General features: G+C 38.6%; 2 protein-coding genes across 3 annotated transcripts in view; one reads left to right on the forward strand and one right to left on the reverse strand.

Moving 5' to 3' along the window:
* LOC122640319 (DNA polymerase I A, chloroplastic/mitochondrial) overlaps positions 1–12,669 on the forward strand; it is a 41,237-nt gene extending 28,568 nt beyond the window's left edge. The window contains exons 6-13 of the mRNA XM_043833478.1: positions 2,898–2,993; positions 4,316–4,408; positions 4,499–4,693; positions 6,823–6,915; positions 7,022–7,234; positions 9,466–9,555; positions 9,854–10,045; positions 12,658–12,669. Coding sequence (XP_043689413.1) covers positions 2,898–2,993; positions 4,316–4,408; positions 4,499–4,693; positions 6,823–6,915; positions 7,022–7,234; positions 9,466–9,555; positions 9,854–10,015 — 942 coding nt within the window. The 3' untranslated portion in view covers positions 10,016–10,045; positions 12,658–12,669. The remainder of the gene's footprint in view (positions 1–2,897; positions 2,994–4,315; positions 4,409–4,498; positions 4,694–6,822; positions 6,916–7,021; positions 7,235–9,465; positions 9,556–9,853; positions 10,046–12,657) is intronic.
* Positions 11,390–21,021, reverse strand: LOC122639509 (microtubule-associated protein TORTIFOLIA1-like). 2 transcript variants are annotated; one of them, XM_043832376.1, is made up of 7 exons: positions 20,293–21,021; positions 19,465–19,656; positions 18,007–18,112; positions 17,855–17,917; positions 17,151–17,758; positions 16,185–17,075; positions 11,390–11,783 (listed from the first exon to the last, which is right to left on the reverse strand). In XM_043832376.1, exons 1-7 carry the CDS (start codon positions 21,013–21,015, stop codon positions 11,586–11,588), a joined length of 2,781 nt encoding a protein of 926 aa, XP_043688311.1. In that variant the 5' UTR covers positions 21,016–21,021; the 3' UTR covers positions 11,390–11,585. The 2 variants fall into 2 exon arrangements, with proteins under 2 accessions (XP_043688311.1, XP_043688309.1); XM_043832374.1 differs by having other exon boundaries at positions 17,151–17,917.
* Between the last annotated feature and the right edge of the window lie 3,754 nt (positions 21,022–24,775).

The raw sequence follows: 24,775 nt of genomic DNA on the forward strand, positions 1-24,775 counted from the left end.
AGAAACTTGGAAAGAAAGTAAGAGACATAGGTTAAACAAATACAAGTATAAGTGTGTAACAAGTCCTACAATTTGAGAGTAGCTAGTACTGAAACAAGTTGCTGAAGGTAAAACAGATATTTTTCACTATTTTGATCATGTTTCTATGAAAAAAATGATCGGTGTACATTGTATCACATATAATAAGTACATAATCAAACCAACTCCCTCTCTTGATGTTGAAGCTTGAATGTTGAATCCACAGACTTTAATCTTCACTTAGAGGTGAGATTTGCCAAAAAAATCCACTAAAGTTGGGTTTTGCCTCCACAACAAACTGAGATTGGCGAGAGGAGGCGAGATTTCGACTTTGGGGTCGAAATCTCGCCGAGAGGGGGGGATTTTATATGTTATAAGTTGGTTTGGTTCGAGTCGAGACCGAGATATAGGTCGAGAACTCGGTGAGATACCGAGATCTCGGCTGAGATATTGTATGTTTTTGGTATCGCATATGGTTTCGTCTCGAGAGCTATTGAAACCAAGAAAATAGTGAGATCTTGCCGAGATCTTGTGCCATGCTTACCCCTGCTTTCGTAGAGAGGCTGTTTCTAGACTTGAACCCATGACCACTTGGTCACAATGGAGTAGGGATGTAAACTGATCGGATTCGGCTCAGATAGTGCTATATCCGTGTCCGCATCCGATTAGCTTTTGGATGGATTCAGATAGTGCTAAACGGATACAGACATGGATACGGATCGGATATTTTATCCGTTTACATGTAGATATAGCTTTTCGGATAGCTATAGCCTATCCGTATCCGCATCCGTTTAGCTTTTGGACGGCTTCGGATAGTGCTAAGCCGATATGGACTCGGATACAGAAACGGATTTCGGCTATTCATTTACACCTCTACAATGGAGCAAACTTTACCGTTGCACCAAGGCTTGCCCTCTAAGCAATTGACTCTTAACAGACTAATAATCAGGATTCAATCCGATCATAAACTTTGCAACACAGAAATCTTCACACTGAAGCTGTAACTGTTCCAAATTGGTAGTAAGAGGGTGATGGATATTGAGCTCCTCTTGTATACCCGTAAAAGTATTAAAGTACTCTTTTAAGGACCTATCTCCCTGCTTGAAATTAAACAGTTCATCATATAAATCATTAACACGGGATATATTTTTCTCTTGAGAGAAGGTTCGCTTCAAGTCATCCCACACTTGTCAAGGCGTCGCCTAGGCGCCTTTTTGGAGTTGCGTTGGTTTTTAACCCCCCTCAATCGCCTTGGTTCGCCTAGGTGCCTTGACAACTATGCACACTCCTGTAGGAGTGGGGTGAAACATTACATTGGCTACAATAGATTGATCCATGTTGTTCCATGACCATCTAAGGATGGTGTCATTCTCCCGCATCCATTTCTCATAGGCTTTAATCTCAGAAGGTTTTTTAGAATCAGCAAAAGGAGAATCAGACTGAAGATACTTCAATTTTCCTTTCGCATTAATATAGACCTTAACAGCCTGAGCCTATAGGAGATAATTACCAACTCCATTGAGTTTGATAGTGATGATTTGATCATTAACATTGTCCAAAGGAGTCTTGGGATCAACCATCATGCACACTAACTCAGAGCACCAAACAACAGTACCCAAGAACAAGAAGCAACAATCCCCAAAAAATGGATGAAAATAATAACAGCAGCAGCTGGAGTCAGGACTCTCAATATGGATCGAATGATCCTTAATAGCAAGGGAACAATACCCTCTAAAATCAGTCAGATCTGAAAATTGAACGAATTGCTGTGGCTCAATAACAGATTGCCGCAAGCTATAATGGGAGAAAATCAATTACCACAAATCAGGTAGGCTGATGGGCTTCAAAACTGGATCCAGTGGGCCCTTATAGAGGGGCAAAAATTCGTCAATAAATCAACAAGATCTGCTGGACAGATCAAAAAGAATTTCAGATTCTTCAGATCTGAAAACCTACCCAAAAACAGGGTACCCTATGGAGTAAAGGAGAACTGCAATTCTGAAAAATCAGGTTGGAGGATCTCCTTCAAACTGAGGTCGAGTGTACTGCTGGGCAAGGTGAATTACTTTTCAAAATATGAGATGAAATCGATATCTTGGTGTCAAGAAATTTGAATTCCAAAAACCTTCTCCTGAATCTGCCGCATGCTTGTAGAAGTAATAAAACTGTCTTCAATTACTCCAATACTCCCTGATAATCAAATAACAGGTAATAGAGACACTACTTTGTTATCATACTGTCATTAACTAGGGCCTGAAATATATATAAGGCAGCGTTAGGTTGCTGCAATCCGCGAACAGGAAACCCTTAGACTTTCAAAACCAGAATCGATAAATACTGGTTATTGAGGCTCTGATATGTAGCAAGAGAGAAACTTACAACCAGTCGACCAGAGATTGAAGAAGAGAAGAAACAAAGAGAGAAGTAGGGAGAGAAACAATGGAGAGAGAAGAGATGAGAGGAGAACTGGTTCGGTGATAGAATTAGTGTGTATTCTATTGCTGGACCTTTATAGTTTATTTATAGTGCAGCAACTGTGCTCTTAATAGGAATTACAATCAAGTAAGGAAACTAAAACAAGAAAGGAAACTACCTACCATAAATAACTAAAACCCTCTCATGAGAGGGACACTCCCCATATCGTGACTATGGGAAACTACCTATAGGACCACAATCCAACAATAACATGAGAAGTCTCTTTGATTTTTTGTGCAATGTAACACCAATTTTTATTTTATTTTTTAATTTTCCTTTCTTTTTTAAGATTCATATATTTTTCTCCTATATAATGTTCTATTTATTAATTTATTGTTAAGATCTTCTTCACATCGAAGGTAGAAGGTGATTTCAAGATCATTTTGTTTTTCTTGTTGTCACAGGGCTGTCACATATCAGGCAAGGATGGCCGTGTCCATTGTTCTTTAAATATCAACACCGAGACTGGTCGTTTATCAGCCAGGAGACCAAATTTGCAGGTTTGTGTTATTTCCCCGGCAATTAAATAAGCCCTAATTAATAAGTTCACTTGTGCTTTTAACTTCTTTGTTCTATTACAGAGTTTAAAAATGCGATCATATTTTGAAAACCTTAGATGTTTCTATCAATCGTACGAATGACTGAGTTGGGATGTGCTAGTATGCTAGATATGTTGAAGCCATGGGTTGCATCCACAACCTCAATATTGTATTGTGTTGCTTTTTTATGGCATGTGGTACAAAATAATGTGACCAAATTATGTCACTAGACCTAAGTTAGTCCAACTCAAACCATTCTGAAGTCTAAATGTGAGAAATCCTATCAAAAGTGGTCTTCACTATTCTTCTGTTATTACTTAAGCCGTGTGGGAGAGTTGTCCTTTCCAGCCTGCTCCCTTTTGGATTCTCCCATCCCATCTGAGATCTCTCTGTCTCTCTCTCTCTGTAGTGTAACAATGTATATATTGAAAATGGATATACATTCCTGAGAGTGAGCTTTATCTCTAGGAAATCATTGTAAGCCCAATGTGTGCTTTCTCATGCGTGATTCAGAGACCGTTGGCCACCTCTAACTACATTTCTTTGGTGAAATCTGGATTACCTTTTGAGTTGCATCTTGCAATCTTGTGTTCCTCATTGACTCTTCAATGGAGAGGATTTAGTGGGTGGGTAGGGTTTTGTGGATCTTTACCGTTTTCTTTTCACTGGTTTGGAGGTGAATCAAAGAAATTCATGAGTACTTTCTTGATTAAATACAACAACAACAACTAACTCAGCCTTATCCCAACTTAATGGGGTTGGCTACATGGATCCAAACAAAACAAAGTATGGAAAACATAGTTCTAACAAAAAAAAAAAAGGAAAGAAAAGATGTGAAAAGAGAGATGGGAAAGAGATGAGAGATGAAAAAGGAAAAGGACAAAAGAAAGATGGGAAATAAATAAAAAAATGAACGATGAAAGCTAGTAAGAGGAAAGAAGCGTAGCCCAATCCCTCAGAAGAATCTTAGCTAAATGGGGTCTGTGACATGGATCCTTGACCTCCAGTAGGCTCTGTCCGAGGTCATACTTGGAACAAGCCCTAACCTTCTTGAGTAAATATTTTGCCTATTCGGTATGATCTCCCATCCTTTCTGATCTTAGAGAGATCAGATTTATGTTCACGCAAGCCATATGGGTAAGTAAATTTTATGTTTTGCCGCATAGCTTTGCTATTGGTAACTTGATAGTTGATATACCTGATGTGCAACTTCCATCAAGAGAACTTGCTTTGTTCCCCAAATGTTAAAACGACTAGTGACTTTACCTTCGTCTGCAAATCAGAATCAGCCTGCTTTGGAGAAGGACCGGTACAGAATACGCCAGGCATTCATAGCTGCACCTGGCAACTCTCTAATAGTTGCCGATTATGGGCAGGTCTATCACTCTTATCTAATTACCTTCGTACTCTTTCAAGGTTTATGTTATTGTTTCCTCTGATGATCAAATACATTGTCTTGATTGCAGCTGGAACTTAGGATTCTGGCGCATCTTGCAAACTGTAAGAGCATGTTGAGTGCCTTCAAAGCTGGTGGTGATTTTCATTCAAGGACAGCAATGAATATGTACCCACATATTCGAGAAGCTGTAGAACAAAATAGAGTTTTGCTGGAATGGCACCCTCAACCTGGTGAAGAGAAACCCCCAGTTCCCCTATTGAAGGTGAAAATGCAAAACTTCCTGTACTCTTTTATAGAAATTGTTGATCAATGCATGGTGGCTACAAGAGAATCAATTTTAGGGCAAATAGAAAATCTATTTTGGGATTGGCAGAGCTCAAAATAGGACCTAGTGCTTTTAACATCGTATTGTATGAAGCTTGATATATAGTGTGGTGTTGTTGCACAGCTGGTAATCTCATAGATGCTGTTGGCCATGTAAGGCTGTAATATTTAATATATCTGACAAAAATGTTTCCATACTTGTTAGAGGTTTTTCTCTGATTGGGTCAAGTTCACCTTTTGACTTGAAAATTCAAAGCTCCTCAAGTCAGTATAATTTCAGTCTGTGGGATAACCTGGAGGGGGGGTGAATAGGTTACCATTACTGAAATGTTGTCCTTTTAAAATTTTCTTTGAATTAAAATAAGATAGAGAGAGAAATTGCGCAAATAGAGGACACACAGAATTTATAGTGGTTCGGCTAAACTAGGCTACGTCCACTCCTCTCAACCTTGAGAGAATTTCACTAGTTACTTCCTTTCAGTACAGTAGGTGGGAAGAACACATTTACAATCTTTTTCCACTGGATAAGAGGATCTCAATCTTTTAAGGATAAGATGATCCTAATCTTTTAAGGATAAGAGGATCCTTACAAAAACCTAAGTACAGTCTAGGCTAATGCAACAATGCTTTATAAACTCAAAAGCATAAACTAATACAAAAGAGGGTAAGGTAAGGATTACCTAGGCAAGGAGTGTGATGTGTACTCCTTGCAAGTGTCAAAATGATGCAAGAATGAATGCTTGTAATGATGACCTTCTTCAAGACTATTCTTTAGAGTGCAAGCATACGAAGGTCTTTAAAGCTTTGAAGTCAACCTTGGAAAATACTTGATGAGGATAAGAAGACTTCAATAAATGAGAGCTTGAATTGACTTTTCACTTTTCACAAAAGTGCTAATTTGGACTGTAGTGGATAGGTGAAAAGGACTGACATGTTCTTTATTTATAGGCTCATTAATGACCTTTAGAACATGTGCAAAATGTGCTCTAACGGATCTATTTTTTACCAATCCGGTCGACCGAATCCTAGCCGTTGGAAAAACTAACTGTTTGAAGGCAATTAGGGCATCCGGTCGATGTCCGGTCGACCGGATCATCGTCCCACTTGATCCGGTCGATCAGATCATTTATGGGAACGTACCCATTAGGCTGCTATGAAGTCCGGTCGATGCACACCCTGAGATCCGGTCGATCGGATGCTAAGATCGGATCACAGTCAAGGCATGATTCAGACAGTATGCCTGTGGGGATTGGTCCGGGGCTTTTTCCAACCGACTCCAACATGTTTAAGGGTCAAGGAGAGTTCAAGTTTAACCCCCTAAGGTCTCTAAATGATGCATATGCTTTTTCATTTATTTAATGCAAATGCAATTACAAAAATGCAGTGAGTGTGTCTAAGTATGTGCACACGAGCATCTTGATCTTGATGAAGGTCTTGGTCTCTTTCTTCGAGTGATGTTCTTCAATCTTCAAAAGATCTTCCAAAATCTTTTTTTCTTGAAAAGTTTAGCATGCCTTTGATATCTTTGATCTTCATGGCTTTGCCCTAAACATCTCGACTTCATACTATATGACAGACATATACAAGACCTTGAATGATATGTTTGTTATCATCAAAACAGTTATGGAGATGGGGTAGGATTCCCCAACACAGTCTAGTGTAGAAATCATTATTCTCCCCCCTCCTCCCCAACTGGTTTTAACTAGTTTTTTTTTCTGTTTGTTTGCTGTTTGGTTTCTTATGTTATCTTAGGTATCCTGAAAAAAAAATATTTCTAGTTTTCTGATTCATAATTTTGGTCACCATTTCCAAAATTTGAACTTATCTAGTAGTATACTAGTATTAGATTTGGGATTGGGATTTTTTTTTCAACCGGTTTGGTTTGCCTCTCTTGGACCTTGTTAATGGACCTGATAACTGCCTCCTCCCTCTTATTATTGAAAAATTTTGTGAGTCATAAAGAAAGATACCCATCCAAAATTCTTTATGCTCTTAAATTACTGAAAACATTTTAATATTTGTATCTGTCTGTAGATGGTTAAGGTTCTCCTATATATTTATTTTCAGGATGCCTATGCTTCTGAAAGAAGGAAAGCCAAAATGCTCAATTTTTCCATTGCATATGGGAAAACTCCTGTTGGGCTTTCCCGAGATTGGAAGGTACACAGTACTCTTTGACTTTTACAGAAATGCTGATTTCGTTGTTTAAAATTAAACTAAAATGATGGAGCTAATTTGGTTTTGATATATCTATATTTATCTTTAGGTTTCAGTTAAGGAAGCAAAGGAAACTGTAGATCTCTGGTACAAAGAGAGGAAAGAAGTTCGGGAATGGCAAAAAGAGCGCATAAAGGAAGCTCAGACCATGCAGCGTGTACACACCTTGCTGGGACGTGCTCGCCGTTTCCCTGATATGGCCCATGCTAGTGGTTTTGAACGAGGTCACATTGAGAGAGCAGCTATTAATACCCCTGTGCAGGTCCTTCTCCCTTCTGCTCCTCATTTTCTTGAGACCATTATTAGCTGACTTTGTCATAAAAAATTAATTGCAAGTAGGGTTTGTCAATGCACTGTGACTTACTTCTCCATTGATTTCTTTACCACCTTCACCTATCATTTTGAACATAGTAGAAGACTTTAAAATCTTTGTTGAGGTTCTACATTTAGGAGTTTGCCTTATTTGCAACCATTATTAGTTTTGAAATTTATGATTTCTACTCTAATACCTTATAATGAATTGATCCTTCCGATATCTCATGTTTGGGTTATTTTGGTGGAGTATGGCATGCAAAACAGTTAGGATACGCTGCAGGTCAATTCTTCTGTATTCTGATGGCACATGTCTTTGAAAAGGTAATAAAGTATAATGAATCACCTTGACTCCTTTTGGAAGGGATTACTTGAAGGTGGAAAATTGTATCGGACTTGCTTTCTATATGATGTTTCATTTAGGGGCAAAAGTTGATAAAAGTGTTTCTTGAAATTTATGCTATTGCAAGAGATAAAAAAGCTCATGTAGCCAAGTATGTTTATTGTCAGAATAACAATAAATGTTGGAATTTTGAAGTCAAGGAACCTAAGTAATTGGGAAGTGGAACAATATCTGCTCTAATGGAGCTGCTTGATCTCTACACTGGCAACCTTCAAGAGTTCAATGAAAGATTTTGGAAGTGGGAAGGACATGAGAAGTTCTCAGTCCAATCCGTATTGGCTACGCTGCTAAGAACCGAGAACCTTATCTTTAATCATTTGATTTCTAGAGGTTATGTACCCCCAAATGTATGCTTATTTTTTGCCTTGGTGACTAATAAACGATTCTCCATATTTTTCTATGAATGTCCTTTTGCTAAGCCGGAGTGGGAGGAGACTATAAACCTTAAAAGAGAGAGAGCTCCTGCTTTATGTCTTTTTCAGAGTTGTGGAAAACAGTTGCAGAGTAAAGGCAAGAGGCTGTGAATTCTTATTCCTGGATCTACTGTTTGGGATCTGAGTAGGGTTAGAGAAGATAGGAAAGCAATGCTCTTCCTGTGTATGTGGTGGTAAATAGGATCAAGTGCAATCTAATCCCCTGGGATTCTCAATCTCCAGAGTGGCTTTTAACATTTCTGACATCAGATGCAATGGGATACCTTTCCTGAATAGGGTTGAGGTTTTAAGACTCTTTTTTCTATAGTATGGGGGTAATTGTGCCTTCTGTCCTTGTTCTTAGATGAAGTTTTTTTGTTTTTGAGAGGGGGGGGGGGGGGAGAATGGGAGGGATGGGTGAGCTTTCTTGTTTCAATATATTATTTATTGACTCATCCAAATAAATCCTTTCCAATATTTAGACGAAGTATTGTTAATTTTAAAAAAATAACATAAGTTAACCTAAAAGAAAATGCAAATACTGTGAGGCTTTGAGGCATAAGCCTCATGTTTAGGGATTTCACTCCTGCCTTACAGTACGAGCTCATTCATTAGGACCAAATCACCCCTCTTCTAACATAAAAAATAGAATCTTTTCAGTTTTTATTATTCTTGCTCTTCTGTTTCATTCAATGACTTGCAATGCCTGCGTAGTTGTGTTGGAATGGTTTAATCAAGTCACTGTATGTAACTGAGGCTGAAAGCTCAAAATTTTCCGATACCAGTGTCTGTACTAGTATTAAAGATAATGGTTACAACTGCTAACATAATGGCATTGCTGGCTTGTTGAAGTAGTCTTGATCACCATGCCTGATCTCTTTGCCTAACTGCCATTTTCATGTCCAAGGCTATCCTTGAGAGGATCCAGCTAGTCAGTGATCCCACTCGTCAGATTTTCCTTTTATTTTTGTCCTAGTTGGATTTGATGTTGCAGCTGACAGTGCTGCACAATTCATTGCAATTGATATCACTGTAGGTGGGGGAGAAACGTTTAAAGCAGAAAATACTGTAACCAAAATGCCTTTATTCTTACAATAAATTAAAGTGTCATTTGATAGTTGTCATGACGTCTAGGTGATCCAAGGTCTTGGAGGGACTCTGGATGCAAGGTGACACCAACAAGGCGACCAAGGTGCCTGAACACCTAGATGTCGCCTAGGTGACACCTTGACAATTAGTTATTTCTTTGGCCCTATATAGACAGGGTTTATGATTATCCATATGTATTTTTTAGTATGTTGTACTATTTAAATCTCTTTGTGATAGCACCTTTGATGGACTCACTGCGGTTTGTGACTTTATCAGGGTAGTGCTGCTGATGTTGCCATGTGTGCCATGCTAGAAATATCAAGGAATGCTCGGTTGAAGGAGCTTGGGTGGAGACTGCTTTTGCAGGTTGAGTTCATGAGTTAATGAGTTTTTTTTTTTGTGTGTCCGTTTCAATTAATTAGATAGCAACACTGTTAATTTCGATGATAATTGCAAAGCAGTTATGGTTAAGCTTGCATTTTAAGCTATCTTATATGCATGTCAGTTTGAAATCTTGGGTCACTCTCAGGCATGAACCTGGTTTACATGTGATATTTGAGCAGTTGGGCTCATTTGTAAGTAAGCACAGAATAAGAGTGAAAATATCAAATAAGAGTTATAAAATTGATCTTTTACCTAAGATTACTTTCTATTGAAAACACAGGTTCATGATGAAGTGATACTGGAGGGACCAATGGAATCAGCAGAAGTTGCCAAGGCCATAGTTGTTGAATGCATGTCCAAACCCTTTTACGGCACCAATTTTCTCAAAGTTGACTTGTCTGTTGATGCTAAGTATGCACAGAACTGGTATGCAGCCAAGTAAACAAAGTGGTCTGTTATGGATTGAATTGGCGTCACCAACACAGGCAGAAATTGTCCAACATAGCTAAGTTGTGCCTTGATATCGGTAGTTCAGGCCCGCATTGATTTTCTAATTTGGAATCATAATGCAATATCACCTAGGCAGGGCTGAGGAAGTATGATGGCTGTTGTAGTGGGGCATTATGCTGTCCCCCCAGCCTCTATTGTGAAGATAGCAGGGAGGGAAGGGGGGCGATGCCTTGTATATATATTTGGTAATAGGAGGGGCTTTTCCCTTTTGTATCTGTGACTAGCTGTGATTATTGAAATCAGATTTTCTGTTATAGTAGTGATTGGTTTTCTTCTTCTAAACAATTCTTTTCAATTATTTCTTTGATGAAAAATACTAGGCAGATTGCTTGTGTAAACAATCAACCAACAACGTCCCATCTATACTGCCTGCACTGTAGTGTCCAATAGAAGATTGCATCTTGGTGATTACTTATCAGTGGTAAACATTCCTGGCTACTGTAGCATCATCCATATCAATGGATATGATGTCGAAATGTAAATCATTCCCATTAATTAAGCTACACTTGCGACGTATGTTCTGTTCAAGATTTGTGATGCAACAGACATGAGTATTGAAAATGGTTTTTCTTCTTGGACAAAGTTTTCGTCCACCGCACTGGAACTCATGTGCCGCGGTAACCATGACGTGATGAAAACTCGGTCCCTTCTTTTATTATTGAAATAAAAAAATCATTAAGCCAGTGTAAGAGTGCAAAGATCCCCATTCTTCTATTTTTTGTTATGAGATTCCCCATTCTCACCCACTTGGCCAAAAAGGAGACTCTTGAACCCATCATCCAAGGGTATATACCATATAGTATGCCTATGTATTTTCAGGGAAGGTGATTGTCATGATGCCAGTGTGTAATAGAATCCCCACGCCATGGGGCAGGGTAGGAACACCCTATTGGTATATAAAGGGCAGAGTATTAAGGAGGAGACAGTATTAGGAAAGAGAGAATATGAAAAGATAACTCCAAATGTATAGATCATTTTCCGAAGATGACTCCTTCCTATGTCTGAACAGAAGAATGCTGACCACCAGTGTAACCTGCTACAAGCTTTGATCGTCAAGATGGCATTGCATTGTCATTGATCAACCACTCCCTGCAGATTTATGGGTTACTCATAGTGCAATGTTGCAGAACTATGGTGAATAGTGATGGTCCCCAAATGGAAAATGGCTTGTCTAACATATCAAAGTAGAACATTTTGCCATAGTACAAATCAATGTCTTGCGCATGGGCCCCAGGTACAGGAAGTAACTCTTGTTTAAATTTGACAAACTGTAGCTATTTTTAGCTATCTGCTATTATGCTTGGTAAGGAGTCATGAAATTGTTTATATTATAAAGGTTCCCAGCCTCATTGGCATCAAAACAATGATATGAAAATGAAAAGGAAAAAAAATATGATGTGCAATTTAAATTGCGTGAGAATAATAATACATTATCTAACATATCCAAGTGGACGCAAAGTATACATAAAATACACAATACCAACACTTGGACTACTGTGGCACTATCTATCAAGCTGTTGTAAATCAACTCCCCAAGCTGATGCTAACTGCAACATCACCTGGTCAGGTGTGACACCTTCCCAGTCCTCAGGTAGTTCCATGGTGGAAGAGGCCTCATGTAAACTGAGCAAGATCTCTCTCTTGCCTTCCATTGAAATGCCCAAAATGTCAGGTCCATTTTCCATCACCATATCAGCTAACTGCAACACACCATGCAAAAAGAAACCAAGGTTAGCTTCCCTTTTTTTTCCCCCCATTTTTGTGTCTGTGGGTAAACAAACCATAGTTTCTGTTGTCTTTTACATCATATAAAGGAAGTCTGAGCATTAATTTATGCATAAACTAGAGGTACAGCAGAGGAGTTGGAAGGTTATGAGAAACTAACCCATGCTCCAAAAAGATTATGCACTAATAAAAGAGAAACAAGCCATCACAAGCGTAGGCAGAAAAAACTGCTGATTGCTGCCTTCTTTTTCTCATTGAGCAATCGTCAAAGAGAATAAAATGAGCTCAAAATGAAAACCCCAAGCAAAATCCCTAACCACATTTTGGCACAAGATACACTAGTTATAAATCTATTGAGGCCAATCATGTTGGCACCCAAGGTTTCAGTAATAGGTAATGGTGTCTGTATCTGTCTTGGACGATTATAGCGATACGAATTGGGTGGTATCGGGCCGATCCATACTGTTTTGGCTGGGGTGGTCCACTTTTAGGCCGAAACATCCAATCCATATCAGGATCGTATCGGTATCGGGATCGGGCAATACCGACACTTATTGACCAATACGCCGATATGATACTGATATCTAAAACCATGATGACACCTCTTCTCAATTCAAAGCATTTTTTATGAAGAAAGTATTTGCCATCCCAGCTGTAAAATCAAAGGTAACAAATGTCCAATTGATACCTACACTTTTCTTGCCGTAGCTACTCCCAAAGCAAATGGATTAAGGTCACCTTTATACAGCCTCCATGAAATTTGAGTCTGAACCCAACAATCTAGACAGGCAACATATACATACATGGTTTCCTCTCATACTTGCACATTCAGAAAATGAATTTAGTTAGCCAGCAATTAGGAAATGTGATGCCTTTGCAATTCACAAACCGTCGCCGTTCACAATATTTTTAACATTCGAAAGAGTCAGTAGTGCAAAATGAGTTCCAAGATAGAAGAACTAGAACTGACTAGCAGAAACATATCACCAAAATAGAGAAACAGAACAGTGAAGGGGGAAATTTAAAAACTTGAAACAAAATAGTCAATTGACCTACTGTTCAGTTTGAGTGGTCCTTGGTTACCAGAAAATGCCTGCAAAATATCTCAGAAATCTGAGGTCAAATAAGGGCCACAAACAGAACTCCTAGTGTAACTAGGAAAACAAAGCAGTAGTGCTGGAACCATAGTACTAAATCTCGCGAAATCTCGGTCGAGATTTCGAATATTTTGAAAATCTCGACCAGGGCAAAACAAAATGGTACCTCGAATAAAAAAAATACCAAATCTCGGTCGAGATTTCGATTATCTCGTGATATCTCGAGATATTGGTACATATCTCGCGAGATATTGAGATTTTCTTTTCAAAACACCTAGTACAAAAGGCAGAAACTCATTAGTCTCGATCGAAATTTCGACCGAGACTAACAAGGCTGCTCTTTTGTGGTTTGTTTCTTCTGTTTTCTTCATTCTTCAAACTCTTTTTGCTGATTTGTGTACCGACCTTCGAATCAACGCCGGAACCACTTGGAGAACACAAGATTCAAACTTCTTAAGTTGTTAACTTGTTATTGACTTAATGTACTAAATATTATGACTTAAGTTATGACTTATGAGTCATTCACTTTATGTTTTCAACTTCCAAGTCAATTTACTTGTTTAAATTGCTTATTAATCATTAATTTATTATGTCCTCTAGAACTTAAAGTCTTAAACAATGTGTATGTGTAATTAACTAAGTTATACATTAGGGTTCGACCATACATTGCCAATCAATGGTCCAAAACACCACTTTGGGTGACTATTTTTGCAATTTGAACATTTAAATGTGTTTATATAGCCTAAAATAGGGTTTCCATGAAGTTTAAGGCCTTAACTTGGCCTAAAACCCACCGAAAATGACCTACCGAAACATACCAGAAAAATGCAAAATTTCGACCGAAATATCCGAAATTTCGGATATTTTGGTCAGCCCGAAACACCGAAACAAAACGAGTTTTCGAACTATGGCTGAAACTCGAATACTCAAAGATCTGATTCAGATTTTTTAGAACAGTATTCAAGAGAATATGTATACAGAAACTAATATATGTAATCTGGCGTAACTCTGTTCAGCTACCAGACAACAGATGATAAAATAAAACAAGCTGAAACTCACCAGAAAACAGGGGTGCCACATATAGATTAGTAGTAAATTGAATATAAGATTTAGACAATAGCAGGCCAGGAATCAACCTGAAACCCCCTTAGGAATACACCAAGTTGAACCAGAGAAATCCACTCAGAAGATGTATCAAATCCAAAGTAGCTTGGAGAAAACTTCAATAATATTACTCGTAAATTTGTGGGTTTATGCCATAGGCTGGAATATCTATATATAGAATTCATAAACTACTCCAATACTCTTAAACTGATTTGAAATTCAAACTGCTACTTGGAATAGCTAAAACAGGATAGTATTTGACAAAAATATTAGAACTCTACAAAACAGAATATAGATTTAGAATGAAATCTGGACTCAAATTCCTAATGATTCTAGGACTTGACTCAGCTAACTTTCATTAAAAAGGAATGCAAATAACCCCCCACAAATTTGGACTAAACTAATCTTACTTGACTAATCTCGTATTCCTAGTTCCTATCCACATTCTAGGCCAATTACAATGGCCAATTACAAAGAAAACTCCTTGGTCCAAAGGCCCAATACATATGTAAGCCAACCCAAGGCTTATTTCCACTAAAATAAGCCCACTTATAGGATTGTCCCACATCAGTCAAACATCAAGATAGTTCCACTGATGTGGTCTTGATCACCAAATGCACAACATATAACATAACAGCCCACAACAAAAACAACAACTCAGCCTTACCCAACTAAATGGGGTTGGCTACAGGTATCCAAGCAAAGACAAAGACATAAATTAGCAACAACTCAGCCTTATCCCAACTAAATGGGGTCGGCTACATGGATCCTCGCAAAGACAAGATAAAAGGATAAAGGAAGAGAAAAAGAACGCAACAAAAAATCAGTCTTATACACAGTAACCGGGGTCAGCAATGCGGATCTTTTCCCTCCAAACAGCTCTATTTGACGTCATACTTGGAGCAAGACCTAAACTAAGCATGTCTTTCCTCACCATTTCTCCTAGGGTCATTTTAGGCCTGCCTCTAGGTCTTCTAGAACCTTTAATCAGAATCGAGTCACTTTTCCAAACCGGGGCATTTAAAGGCCTCCGTTGAACATAGCCATGCCACCTTAGTCGACTTTCACGCAGCTTATCTTGAATCGGAGCTACTTGCAGGCCAGCCCTAATAATATCATTCATTATTTTATCCTTCCTGGTTTTGCCACTCATCCATCTCAACACCCTCATCTCCACTACACTTAGTTTATCCATATGACACTTCTTGACAGCCTAACACTCCACGCCATACATCATACCTGGTCTTATGACTGTCTTGTAAAATTTTCCTTTAAGCTTTAAACCGTCGATCACATAACACTCCAGATGCACCTCTCCACTTCATCCATCCTATATAAATTAGCAATAAAAGAAAAGAACATCGACAAGACTCAGCATAACCCACCTAATCGACGCCCTCCAAACAGCTCTATACAAGGCCATACATGAAGCCAGGCCCAACCTATGCATGTCTTTCCTCACTACCTCTCCTATGGTCATTATAGGTCTGCCCCTAGCACATCTACATAACAGACCATGTAATATGTAATGTGCAATTGGAAAATAGAGAATATCCTAAATGGAAATTCTCACTTAAAAACATAAATTTAGTTTTTGCAATCCTCCACTGTAGACTTTCTATGTTGCAGCCTTTTTATGAGCTCATGAACTCATCAGTTTGTTCCCGTGTCTAACTATCATGAAAAGCTATTCTCCCCTATAAATAATCCTGCAGGGAAGTCATATATTACTCATAAGTCATAACCAGGTTAAGTACTACTCAAAATGCAAAATTTAGCTAATTGTCGCTAGTCAAACAGCAGATATGGACCTTAAATATATGGAATGGCAGAAACTAGATTCGTGTAGTTAATCCAAATAATTAAGATAAGGATTAGTGTGCTCTGACTTGAGTTAAGCTAATTGTTGCTAATTAACAGAAGGTTATCTTCCTAAAAGACATAAATCATGCATTATGTTAAGGTAAAATATCACATTATGGTTGGCACATCAATTCAGTGAGCTCACACAATCATACTTCTCAATGAGAAGTAATAAATGCACTCAAAGATGTATCATTTTCAAACTTCAATAACTTGTCAAGGAACATTCTTGAGAACTGGTGAAATTATCATGAGTATCATGGAATAACGAGCAATGTAGAAGGGGCAGTAAGTGTGTACAAAAACTCGAACCTGTTGAATCCAAGAGAAACCAACATCGAACAAGTTCTGTTCCAGTACAAACTGTCCTACAGCATGCAAGACCTCAGCTGCAATTTCATTAGAGAGCTGATCAATTACAGGGCCTGATCTGTCCATCAGCTTCACAAGCAAAAAATCATCCCCTGTAGACAGAACTTCTGCATATGCTGACTCAATATCACCTATGTGAAGTGCTTCCATGGCATTACTCCAAGAAGCCCAGATGGGCCCCCGATCCTGACCTACATTATCATCTCCCAAAGCTTCAGCAGTTAATTCTGGAATAGCAAATTTTTTTGCTGCTCGAGATGTTCCGCCATCTTCTCCAGCCACCCGAATTGCTTCCAGAGTAGCCTCATCCTTTGATGCTTGCCAGACACTTCTTGCAGAAGGCCCCTCACCGAGCCGAACAGGTCCAGGCCCCTTGTCCCAAGCTCTCCGGCCACCAACCTGATCGCTATCATGTTCAGCTATAGGTGATCTGCCATCATTTGAACCACCACCTAGGGCTCTTCTAGAGCCCATATTCCCATTTCTAGAACTACCGTGGTTGTAAGAATCCCATGCATCAGACACCTCAGGTCTCCAAGGGGGGTCCCTTCCCCTCACTCCTGAAACAATACCATCAGATGAGAGGAACCTCTCTGAGAATGGAATCCGCCCATCACTGCCTCTGCCTAACTTGGTGCTAGTGTAGTCAGGGAGGCCATTATACTTGCTGAAGAGCCTACCAGAAGAACCTTCATATCCCATCATAAAGTTACTACCTCTTCTACCTGATGATATCGCCAAATCCCGTGCCATGTCCTCAACAACTCTCTCAAGACCCCGGACTCTGTTCTCTAAAGTTATCATGCTTTCATGGGACCCACCAATAAAGTCCTGCAATTTCAAAATATTTCATTAGCAAACATGACCAAAAACCATAAATTTCAAATGCAACTTCATTGAACGAACCTGCAACATGTCCATGAGGTGGGCTTGTTGCCTCTCCAATTGTGCTAACTGCCTTTGAATAGCTAACCAATTTCCTTTGCTATTCATGAGAGATCCTTCAGAAAGGCCTTCAAGTTTTGCAAAACATGCACGTGCACTAGAATCATCCCTCTCGTTAAATCCATTCCCGTCATCAACATCAAACCCTATGGCTTTCGAGTCTTTTCCCCTCAATGGTCTCTGTTCAGATGGCCCAATAGCATTCAGGTCTTTTCCTCTCAATGCTCTCTGTTCATTCCATTTATCCCGTGCAGGTTCATCAGGATCTAGTAGTTTATTGAACTGACCAGCAGCTCCTCTATCAAGGTTACGGTATTTAATGTTGCCAGAACCCTGAAGATCTGTTTCAGGGTCCACATTTTGATTTAATCTGTCCCTTGGATCTCTATTAGTTGGCTCCAATTCTCCCTCATCTTGGGAATTGGAAAGATTAAGACATCTGCGAGGGACCACGACTTCCACAGGCAAATCACCTGAACCCCTGGTTTCAAGTTTCTGGAAGAATTCCAGGTTTAACTCTTTGTCAGTTAATGCAGGTGCTTTCTTCTTCAATATCCCAACTGTTTTGTCTGAAATACTGCCACCCTTAGTTTTGGAAAGAGAATCAGAATTAGGGGAGGAACCATTAGATGTCTCCTTCACCAAAGACTCCATTCTTGCCTCACCAGGATTTGACTTTATCGTATCTGACTTACCAGCCAACTCAGTTGACTCCAAACTTTTACCATCTGGAATATCAAAAATTTGGGAGGGGGGAGAGAGAGTTTAAGAGTCACAATATATTAAATAGACTAGTTAAACATTCCTCCATACTGACCATGAATCACAGCTTTAGTTTCATCTGGGATTCCATCCACTCCCTTCCCTCCAATCTTCTTCCACAATTGCAGTGCCTCAGTCATGCTATCTCTGACAGGTTTCACCTGAAATAGTAACCGATCTTTGTAATCCAACAGAAATTTTTTTTTATAAGACAATAGGTAAGCATTAGGATTAATAATGGAGCAAGAAAAAGAAACCCATATAAGGATGACATGCAACCAAAATGGAGTCCCCCACACTTAGGACCCCTACAAAATATCCTCCCAACTGTCACATAGATCATATGCATTTGCCCTCTGAATAAGAAACCAACTTAGTTGCTTTCTTGGCCACCCTGATACTGTCTTCTTTTTCACTTAAAAAATCTTTGCATTCCTCTCTCTCCAAATAGACAAGCACATGGCAAATGTAATCATTCTTCATATTACATTCGATCTCCCCTCAACTAGGCCTCTCCCATTTGATGATCCAAAATCAAGTAAATGAATACAATAGACACTGATATCAAGCACTGGCAAAATTGAAACCAACATTCAGCATAACATGAATTCCTTACATATAATTCATAAATAAATAGGTTTCTGAAAAGAATCATTGGCAACCACTCTCATAGGTTATGAGTGCTAGTTTTTAAAGATGGGTAGTAACTATTTATTTGCAGCCAACCGTAAATATGACACATGAAGGAGAGGCAGGACCAACCTATTTGTGCTGTCATGAGCAGAACTTTCAGGCTGAGAATTCATCCAATCAGATGAGATAAACCAGTCAAGTTGGCTTCTTTTCTTTTCTTCTTCTTGGACTGTTAGGATCAAGAACCAATATAATAATGTGGTCGAGACTGCCTGATTGGGCTAACCATTTCTTTTCTTCAACATAATGACCAACCATTTCTTTTCTTCAAATTCGGTAGATCTGTTCTTCTATTAGAATAGACTATTGGACCTGAATTCTAAAGTATTCTGACCCACCCATCTATTGTGAGTTACAAACATTCTCCTACTTCTGGTCTTTTTTTTTTTTTTTCTGTTTCTGCGATCCTGTCTGTACTAATCTCTTGCTGGATTTTTTTTTTCGGGTTTGGGATTAGTCTACATTATATAACTTATGGCTCAATAATCAATAATGAATGGTGAATCCATAATTCAGAGCAGAACTTTTCTACATCCTCTAACCTTTTCTTCATTTTCTAATCATTGTACATTAGATGACTAAATTTTGGAAACTCGTTGTGATTAAAAAGATTTATTATTTGGTGGATGAATCGTCACAATAACATGATTTTTCTGTGGAAGTGTTAATTATTCTGTTTGCAAATGTTGTAATAACTTTTGCCTCAACAAGGAAAAAACTGTAATCAGAAGTTCAGTATTCTCTTACAAGCTTCATAATGTTCATTTCTTTTAAACAATACATACCAACCCAATGCAGGAAGAAAAGATACATTAAGTACCTTATCAAATCGGCAAGCTTCAAGGGCTGTTATCGTGGAAGTGGTCCCATCTGCAATCAAGTGGCTTGAATGTGATGCTAAGGCAGTCAATGTATCGGCAGCAGCCTTACGTGTTGCCCAATCTGTACTTTCAAGGCACTCGTGGATGCTTTGCAGAAATACTGGTAAGCTTTGTGGTGCAATTGCCCCTACCTGCGATTCACAGTTCCTGATATTATTAACAAAATGAAAACACTATTTTGGAACTTCTAAGATCTGTTCTTTTAGCATAGAAAGGCTACTTCATTGGTGGTTGCCATCAAAGGCCAAGATAATACAGTTATCACATAACCATGTGCAAAGGTGAAAATAGGAGTCACAACAAAGCTACTGAAGTAACAATGTTCTGACACAACTAGTATACACAAGAAAGACAAGGAAACTGTCAAAGCTAAAATAAGAACTTGCCTAACATCCATACCGTCCAAAGTTCCAACCCCTTTTGGGTCTAATCGGTTCATATAATGTATTAAAACGAAAATCTTCTTGAGTAAAGCAAAACAGGAATTATTTGTATATACTCAAATTCTTTTGATTTCAACATTAGCAAGTTCTATGTTTTACTCAAGACTGCAGTATAGTTCCACCCATATGACTCAAATATTCAATCCGTCTAAAATGAAGAGAAATGAGCGTCGCTAATTTGTTCTTATATTTTGATCTAAGACCCATAATCCACCCAAACCCCCTAACTTAGATCACCAATCAGACTCAGTTTATTTCACAGAACGAAAATAAATTTCGTATTGAAACAAAGACAACAGCAACTTCGCTGAGGATTGAACCAACCTGAGAAAGACTAGCGACAACAGGCAGAAGGGCAGCCTTGACGAGGAAATTCTGACTGTTAAGGAACTTTGAGATCCTGGGGCACAGCTTCTGAAATGCAGCAACAGGCGGGTTCGCAGCGGACTCAATCATTCTGGTCATGCACATTGCGGCGCCAGCCTGGACCGTCTTATTCTGCTCTCCCATTGCCTCAAACAGAGGCTTCACGAACAATGACACGACCGATCCAATATTCCCATTATCAGCATCACCCCGTAGGTACTGAGACGATAATGTTCCGATGGCATCACGACAGGATTCGCGAACGCCGGAATCAGAGTCTTTGAGTCGCCGGACAATGTGGGCAATGATCTTGGTGAGATGGGTCAAAGTGTAATCGGAGTGGGTGGTACAGAGGAGGGCAAGGAGACGCAGGGATTCCTTCTTGACAGCGGGTTTAGGGTCATTGGAAGCGTCGTAGAGGCAATTGAGGAGTATTGAAACGCCATTGCCATCAGAGGACAGGGTTTGGATCATCTTCTCGAGGTCTTCGACTGCGATCTGGTATGTGTCTCGGTCGGAGAGCTTAGAGAGGGAGTTGAGGATTCTCTGCTTCAGTTCAACCATGGCGAGGTGGGAAGAGAGAGAGGAAGAGGATGATCTTGACGCTTGTGATGATGCTGTTGTGATCGAAGAGTTTGGAGGTTTTGAGGGTTTAGAAGGTTTGGAAGCTTGTGAACTCATTGCGGCGGCGGCGGCGACGGCGGCGGCGGCTAATGCTATACACACACAGAGATAGACAGAGGAAAAAGGAAAATGCACCAAATTTCTGCGAATGTCTGCAATTTGAGAGAGAAGTTTGAGTTCAAAGATATTGGAAGGTCACCAAACATGAAAGAAATTGAGACCCACCACGAAATAAAACTGAGAGATCGATCGGAACAGAGAAAGCGAGAGGGAGGCAAGTCAGGGTTGTGTGAAGTAATCCCCTTACCTATTATTCTTCTTTCAGCTTTTAGACCTCTAAGAAATTATTTAACATGTCTTTATTTGTTTATTAATTTTTAATTAACAATGAAATAAGATCCTAACTGGCTAACTTATCACAGAGAGATTCTCATTCTTTTCCTCTGTCATAAAAGGTCATGTAGCTCTTGGAGCTCTATCTATGGAAGAGAAGCATATGAAGTTTCCCTCTTTATTTTGTTTTTTTCTTTGAAATGATTAAAGATTGAGTTTTTTTTGTGGGGGCGCTGTTCTCAGTGCCGCAGCGCAGGCTCCGCCCAGGCACATGAGGATGGGTGCAATGACCACTCTGTCCCACCTAAGTGGCAGGCCCATGTGCCTGGGCGCAGCCTGCATTGCGGCACAAAGAATATTCTTCCTTCTTTCTTTTCATTGGTGGTGAAAAAAAAAACTCTTAATATATAAGATCTGTCAAAATAGGGAGTTAAAAGTAACGATGATATTTACTATTCTAAGAATCCTATCAAAGTATCAAATCATATTCGATGTTAGATGAAGGAAAACAGTTGCCATTATCTTTGAGGTAGGAGTTGATTTTCATGCCATTGATCATGCATTTTAGTTAAGATGGTTTCCTTTTTGAATAATCCACAAACTAGTTTACAATCTTACATGCTCTAGAGCCATTTCATTAGAAAAGACACTTTGATGGATCATAAGGGGAAGTTAATGTAATAGAAAAATACCAAACCTTTTACTTCATTGTGGTTTGCTAAAAGAGTACAAGGCATGATTTTACAAAATGACTTGTAGTTTAACAAAAGTGTTGGAATAAACACTAAGAAAACTCTAATAGAAAATAAAATCGAACAAGATGACACAAAGATTTAACGTGATTTACACACTAATATGATGTACTATGTTCACGGACGAAGCTGAAGATGATTCACTAGGTAAATGGAAGGAAATTACAAATGGAAATCTTTCAAGAACACCCAAAATGGCGCTACAAATTCTTACCCAGAAACCCTAACTCGAAAATCCCCAAATCTCACTTGCTTTGCAACAAGACTGGTAAAACATATAAATACTCTTCCAAACGGATCGATCCATTGAGTTGGATCATAACATACTGCCTGGGCTTTGCCCCCCGCACCCCCAAACCATGTCCTCTGCTATCATCACAGATCTCAGGAAAAAAAATCTCATTCGAGTCAACACCAAAAATGTCGAAGCGAGTCAATCTTTGAAATGGGTACAAGAATTCGAGACATACATATATAATAGAAATAAATGGGATCTAACTCTATTATGGTCTATGAATGTAAATGTAACCATAATTTTAACCATTAAAATCTCTTCCTTAAATTCCAACAATTTTATGAGGAATGCAATGATATGGTACTGAAGTTGACATTTTTGTATTTTTGGTTGAGAATAGAAAATAATAGGTTATGCTATGTTGAAGATTCTACATTATTCCTTGTTTTCAAACTAGCTGTTCAGTTTTCTTGTCATTGGCTTCACAGATAAGCTGTGAGGCAAGACCACCTCATGTCATGTAAGAGACAAAACAACTCCCATGTCACTTTTGGATCACTTGTGTAGCATCAGTCCAAGTCTCTAAAGTATCTTTTGTTAAGGTTTAGGGTTTTAAGCGCAAGATTGTTTAAAGCAATACACCATGTATATCAAGTTTGGAATGAACAGGTTGCTGTCTCTAGCTAGTATTTATAGGAAAGACTAGGGTTTTAGATTAGATGAGTTCTTTTCAATGGGGTCCACCACAACCTGGGTTCTTATTCTAGTAGACTTATATTAGAACATAAAAAGGGTTATATAATATGCCCAACATCTTTTCCCAGTAGCAATACTCGATAATTCCTTGCCTGATGGCTCTTGCTTCGGCTTCTTATGCTGAATCTGAGATTACATGCTCCATATATTGAAGCCCAACTTGCTTCCCTTGTTTCTATCTTAAAACTGCCATCAAGAGTAAGAGATGGACTGTTATGGACAAAATCATGTGATTGCCATCAAACAGTTTCAGGTCATTAACCCAATATTCTTGCATTAAAATAGAATCCTGTTTGGGTTAAGATTTTCTTTTTCAAATATACATTTGTTCCTTACCTCTCAAGTGAAATAGACCATGAGGCCTGTGGTGAGTCAAGTGTGGTTATCTCTATCAGTTGGGTTTTTAAATTAAACTGTGATGCTATTTACCAGCAAGATAGAACCTCTGGAGGGTCGGAAGTCCTGTTGCGAGATCATCTTGGATAATGTCGTGTCGCCGTGTCTGATCCCTTCCCACAAGAAAAAAAAATGAAAGACCTAGTGGTCGCAGGTTTGAATCAAGAAACAGTTTCTCTGCAAAACAGGGATTAAGGTTGCGTATATTATGATCCTCTCCAAACCCGTAGTGGCAGGAGTTTCATGCACTGGGTACGCCCCTTTTTTAACTGTGATATATTGATTAAAGATAACAACTATGAAAACAGATCAAAAAACTGAGTTAGCCCTTAAGAGTTCACTTTTAAACTCAGAGGACCTACTAGGCAAATCCAACTAAATCTTTCAAATGAGAAGAAAAGTGTTTCAAGAGAGTAATTACATAGAGCACATTGATCCTACAAAGGGTTTCTCCACTAATTTTTTTAACCCACTTATAAAAGTATGACTTCAACTAAAATGTACCACTTTCTCCCCCTTTCAATTTGCCAAAGTTGCACTCACAAAAGTGCCACATCACTTAAAATATAAGTATCAATTAAAAGTTAAGGTATTGGTATCCCCTTCACCCTATTCACTGAAATGATACTAAACTTAAAATATATATAAGCCAACTTTTTATTTTAAAATTTCCCAAAATCTCAAACCTATAAATGTAATTCCAATTCTTGTCCCTTTTCAATTTGCCAAGTTACACTCCTAGAGAGGTTGCCCTATGTCCTTAGAATTGAGGTGCTCTATTTATTCATAATTGTGTTTATTCATAATTTTATATTTAATCATTATAAAAGGGTAGAGACTAGAGAGTCATTCTTGTTCAATGTAAAGAGATTTTAAAAGTGAAAATTTTAAGCACTTAAGTACTTACATTGAATGGAATGAGTTGTTCTTAGTTAATACATTAGTGTGCATAAGAAAAACAACCTATGTCTATTTTTATTGAAAGAGAGAGAGAGAGAGAGAGGAAATCATTTAACAAGATTAGAGTAACGTTGAAGAAAGGAATTTATGAGGGAAATCAATAGAGAGCGAAACCTAAATTGTGAAAATTGAATATCTAACATTCTTCAATGCCATCAGGGATTTAGTTCACAGTATTGGAATTGGGATCAGTTGTTGACGAAATCGACACCGCTACGGATCGATTGTATTTGTTTGTATCGATTCGTTGCTGAATCAAAACATCATTTTTTACAATACAAAAAACCCCTGATTACAAGTTATCAATTCAATCTGTTCAAAGCAAAAACAAAAAGTCAATTTCCTAAGCCTATGTTAGATAAGAAAATTAATTATAAAACAAGTA

This window comes from Telopea speciosissima, chromosome 9, assembly GCF_018873765.1.
Source record: "Telopea speciosissima isolate NSW1024214 ecotype Mountain lineage chromosome 9, Tspe_v1, whole genome shotgun sequence".
In the NCBI taxonomy this organism is placed as follows: Eukaryota; Viridiplantae; Streptophyta; class Magnoliopsida; order Proteales; family Proteaceae; genus Telopea; species Telopea speciosissima.

What these genes read in the sequence shown, in the direction of transcription:
- LOC122639509 (XM_043832374.1), bottom strand. Translation starts at nt 21,015, where the DNA reads ATGAGTTCACAAGCTTCCAAACCTTCTAAACCCTCAAAACCTCCAAAC. An exon ending in ACCTCATGGACATGTTGCAG is followed by an intron (nt 17,076 to 17,150) that starts GTTCGTTCAATG and finishes TTGAAATTGCAG; the next exon opens with GACTTTATTGGTGGGTCCCA. An exon ending in GTTTCTCTTGGATTCAACAG is followed by an intron (nt 11,784 to 16,184) that starts GTTCGAGTTTTT and finishes GGTGTGTTGCAG; the next exon opens with TTAGCTGATATGGTGATGGA.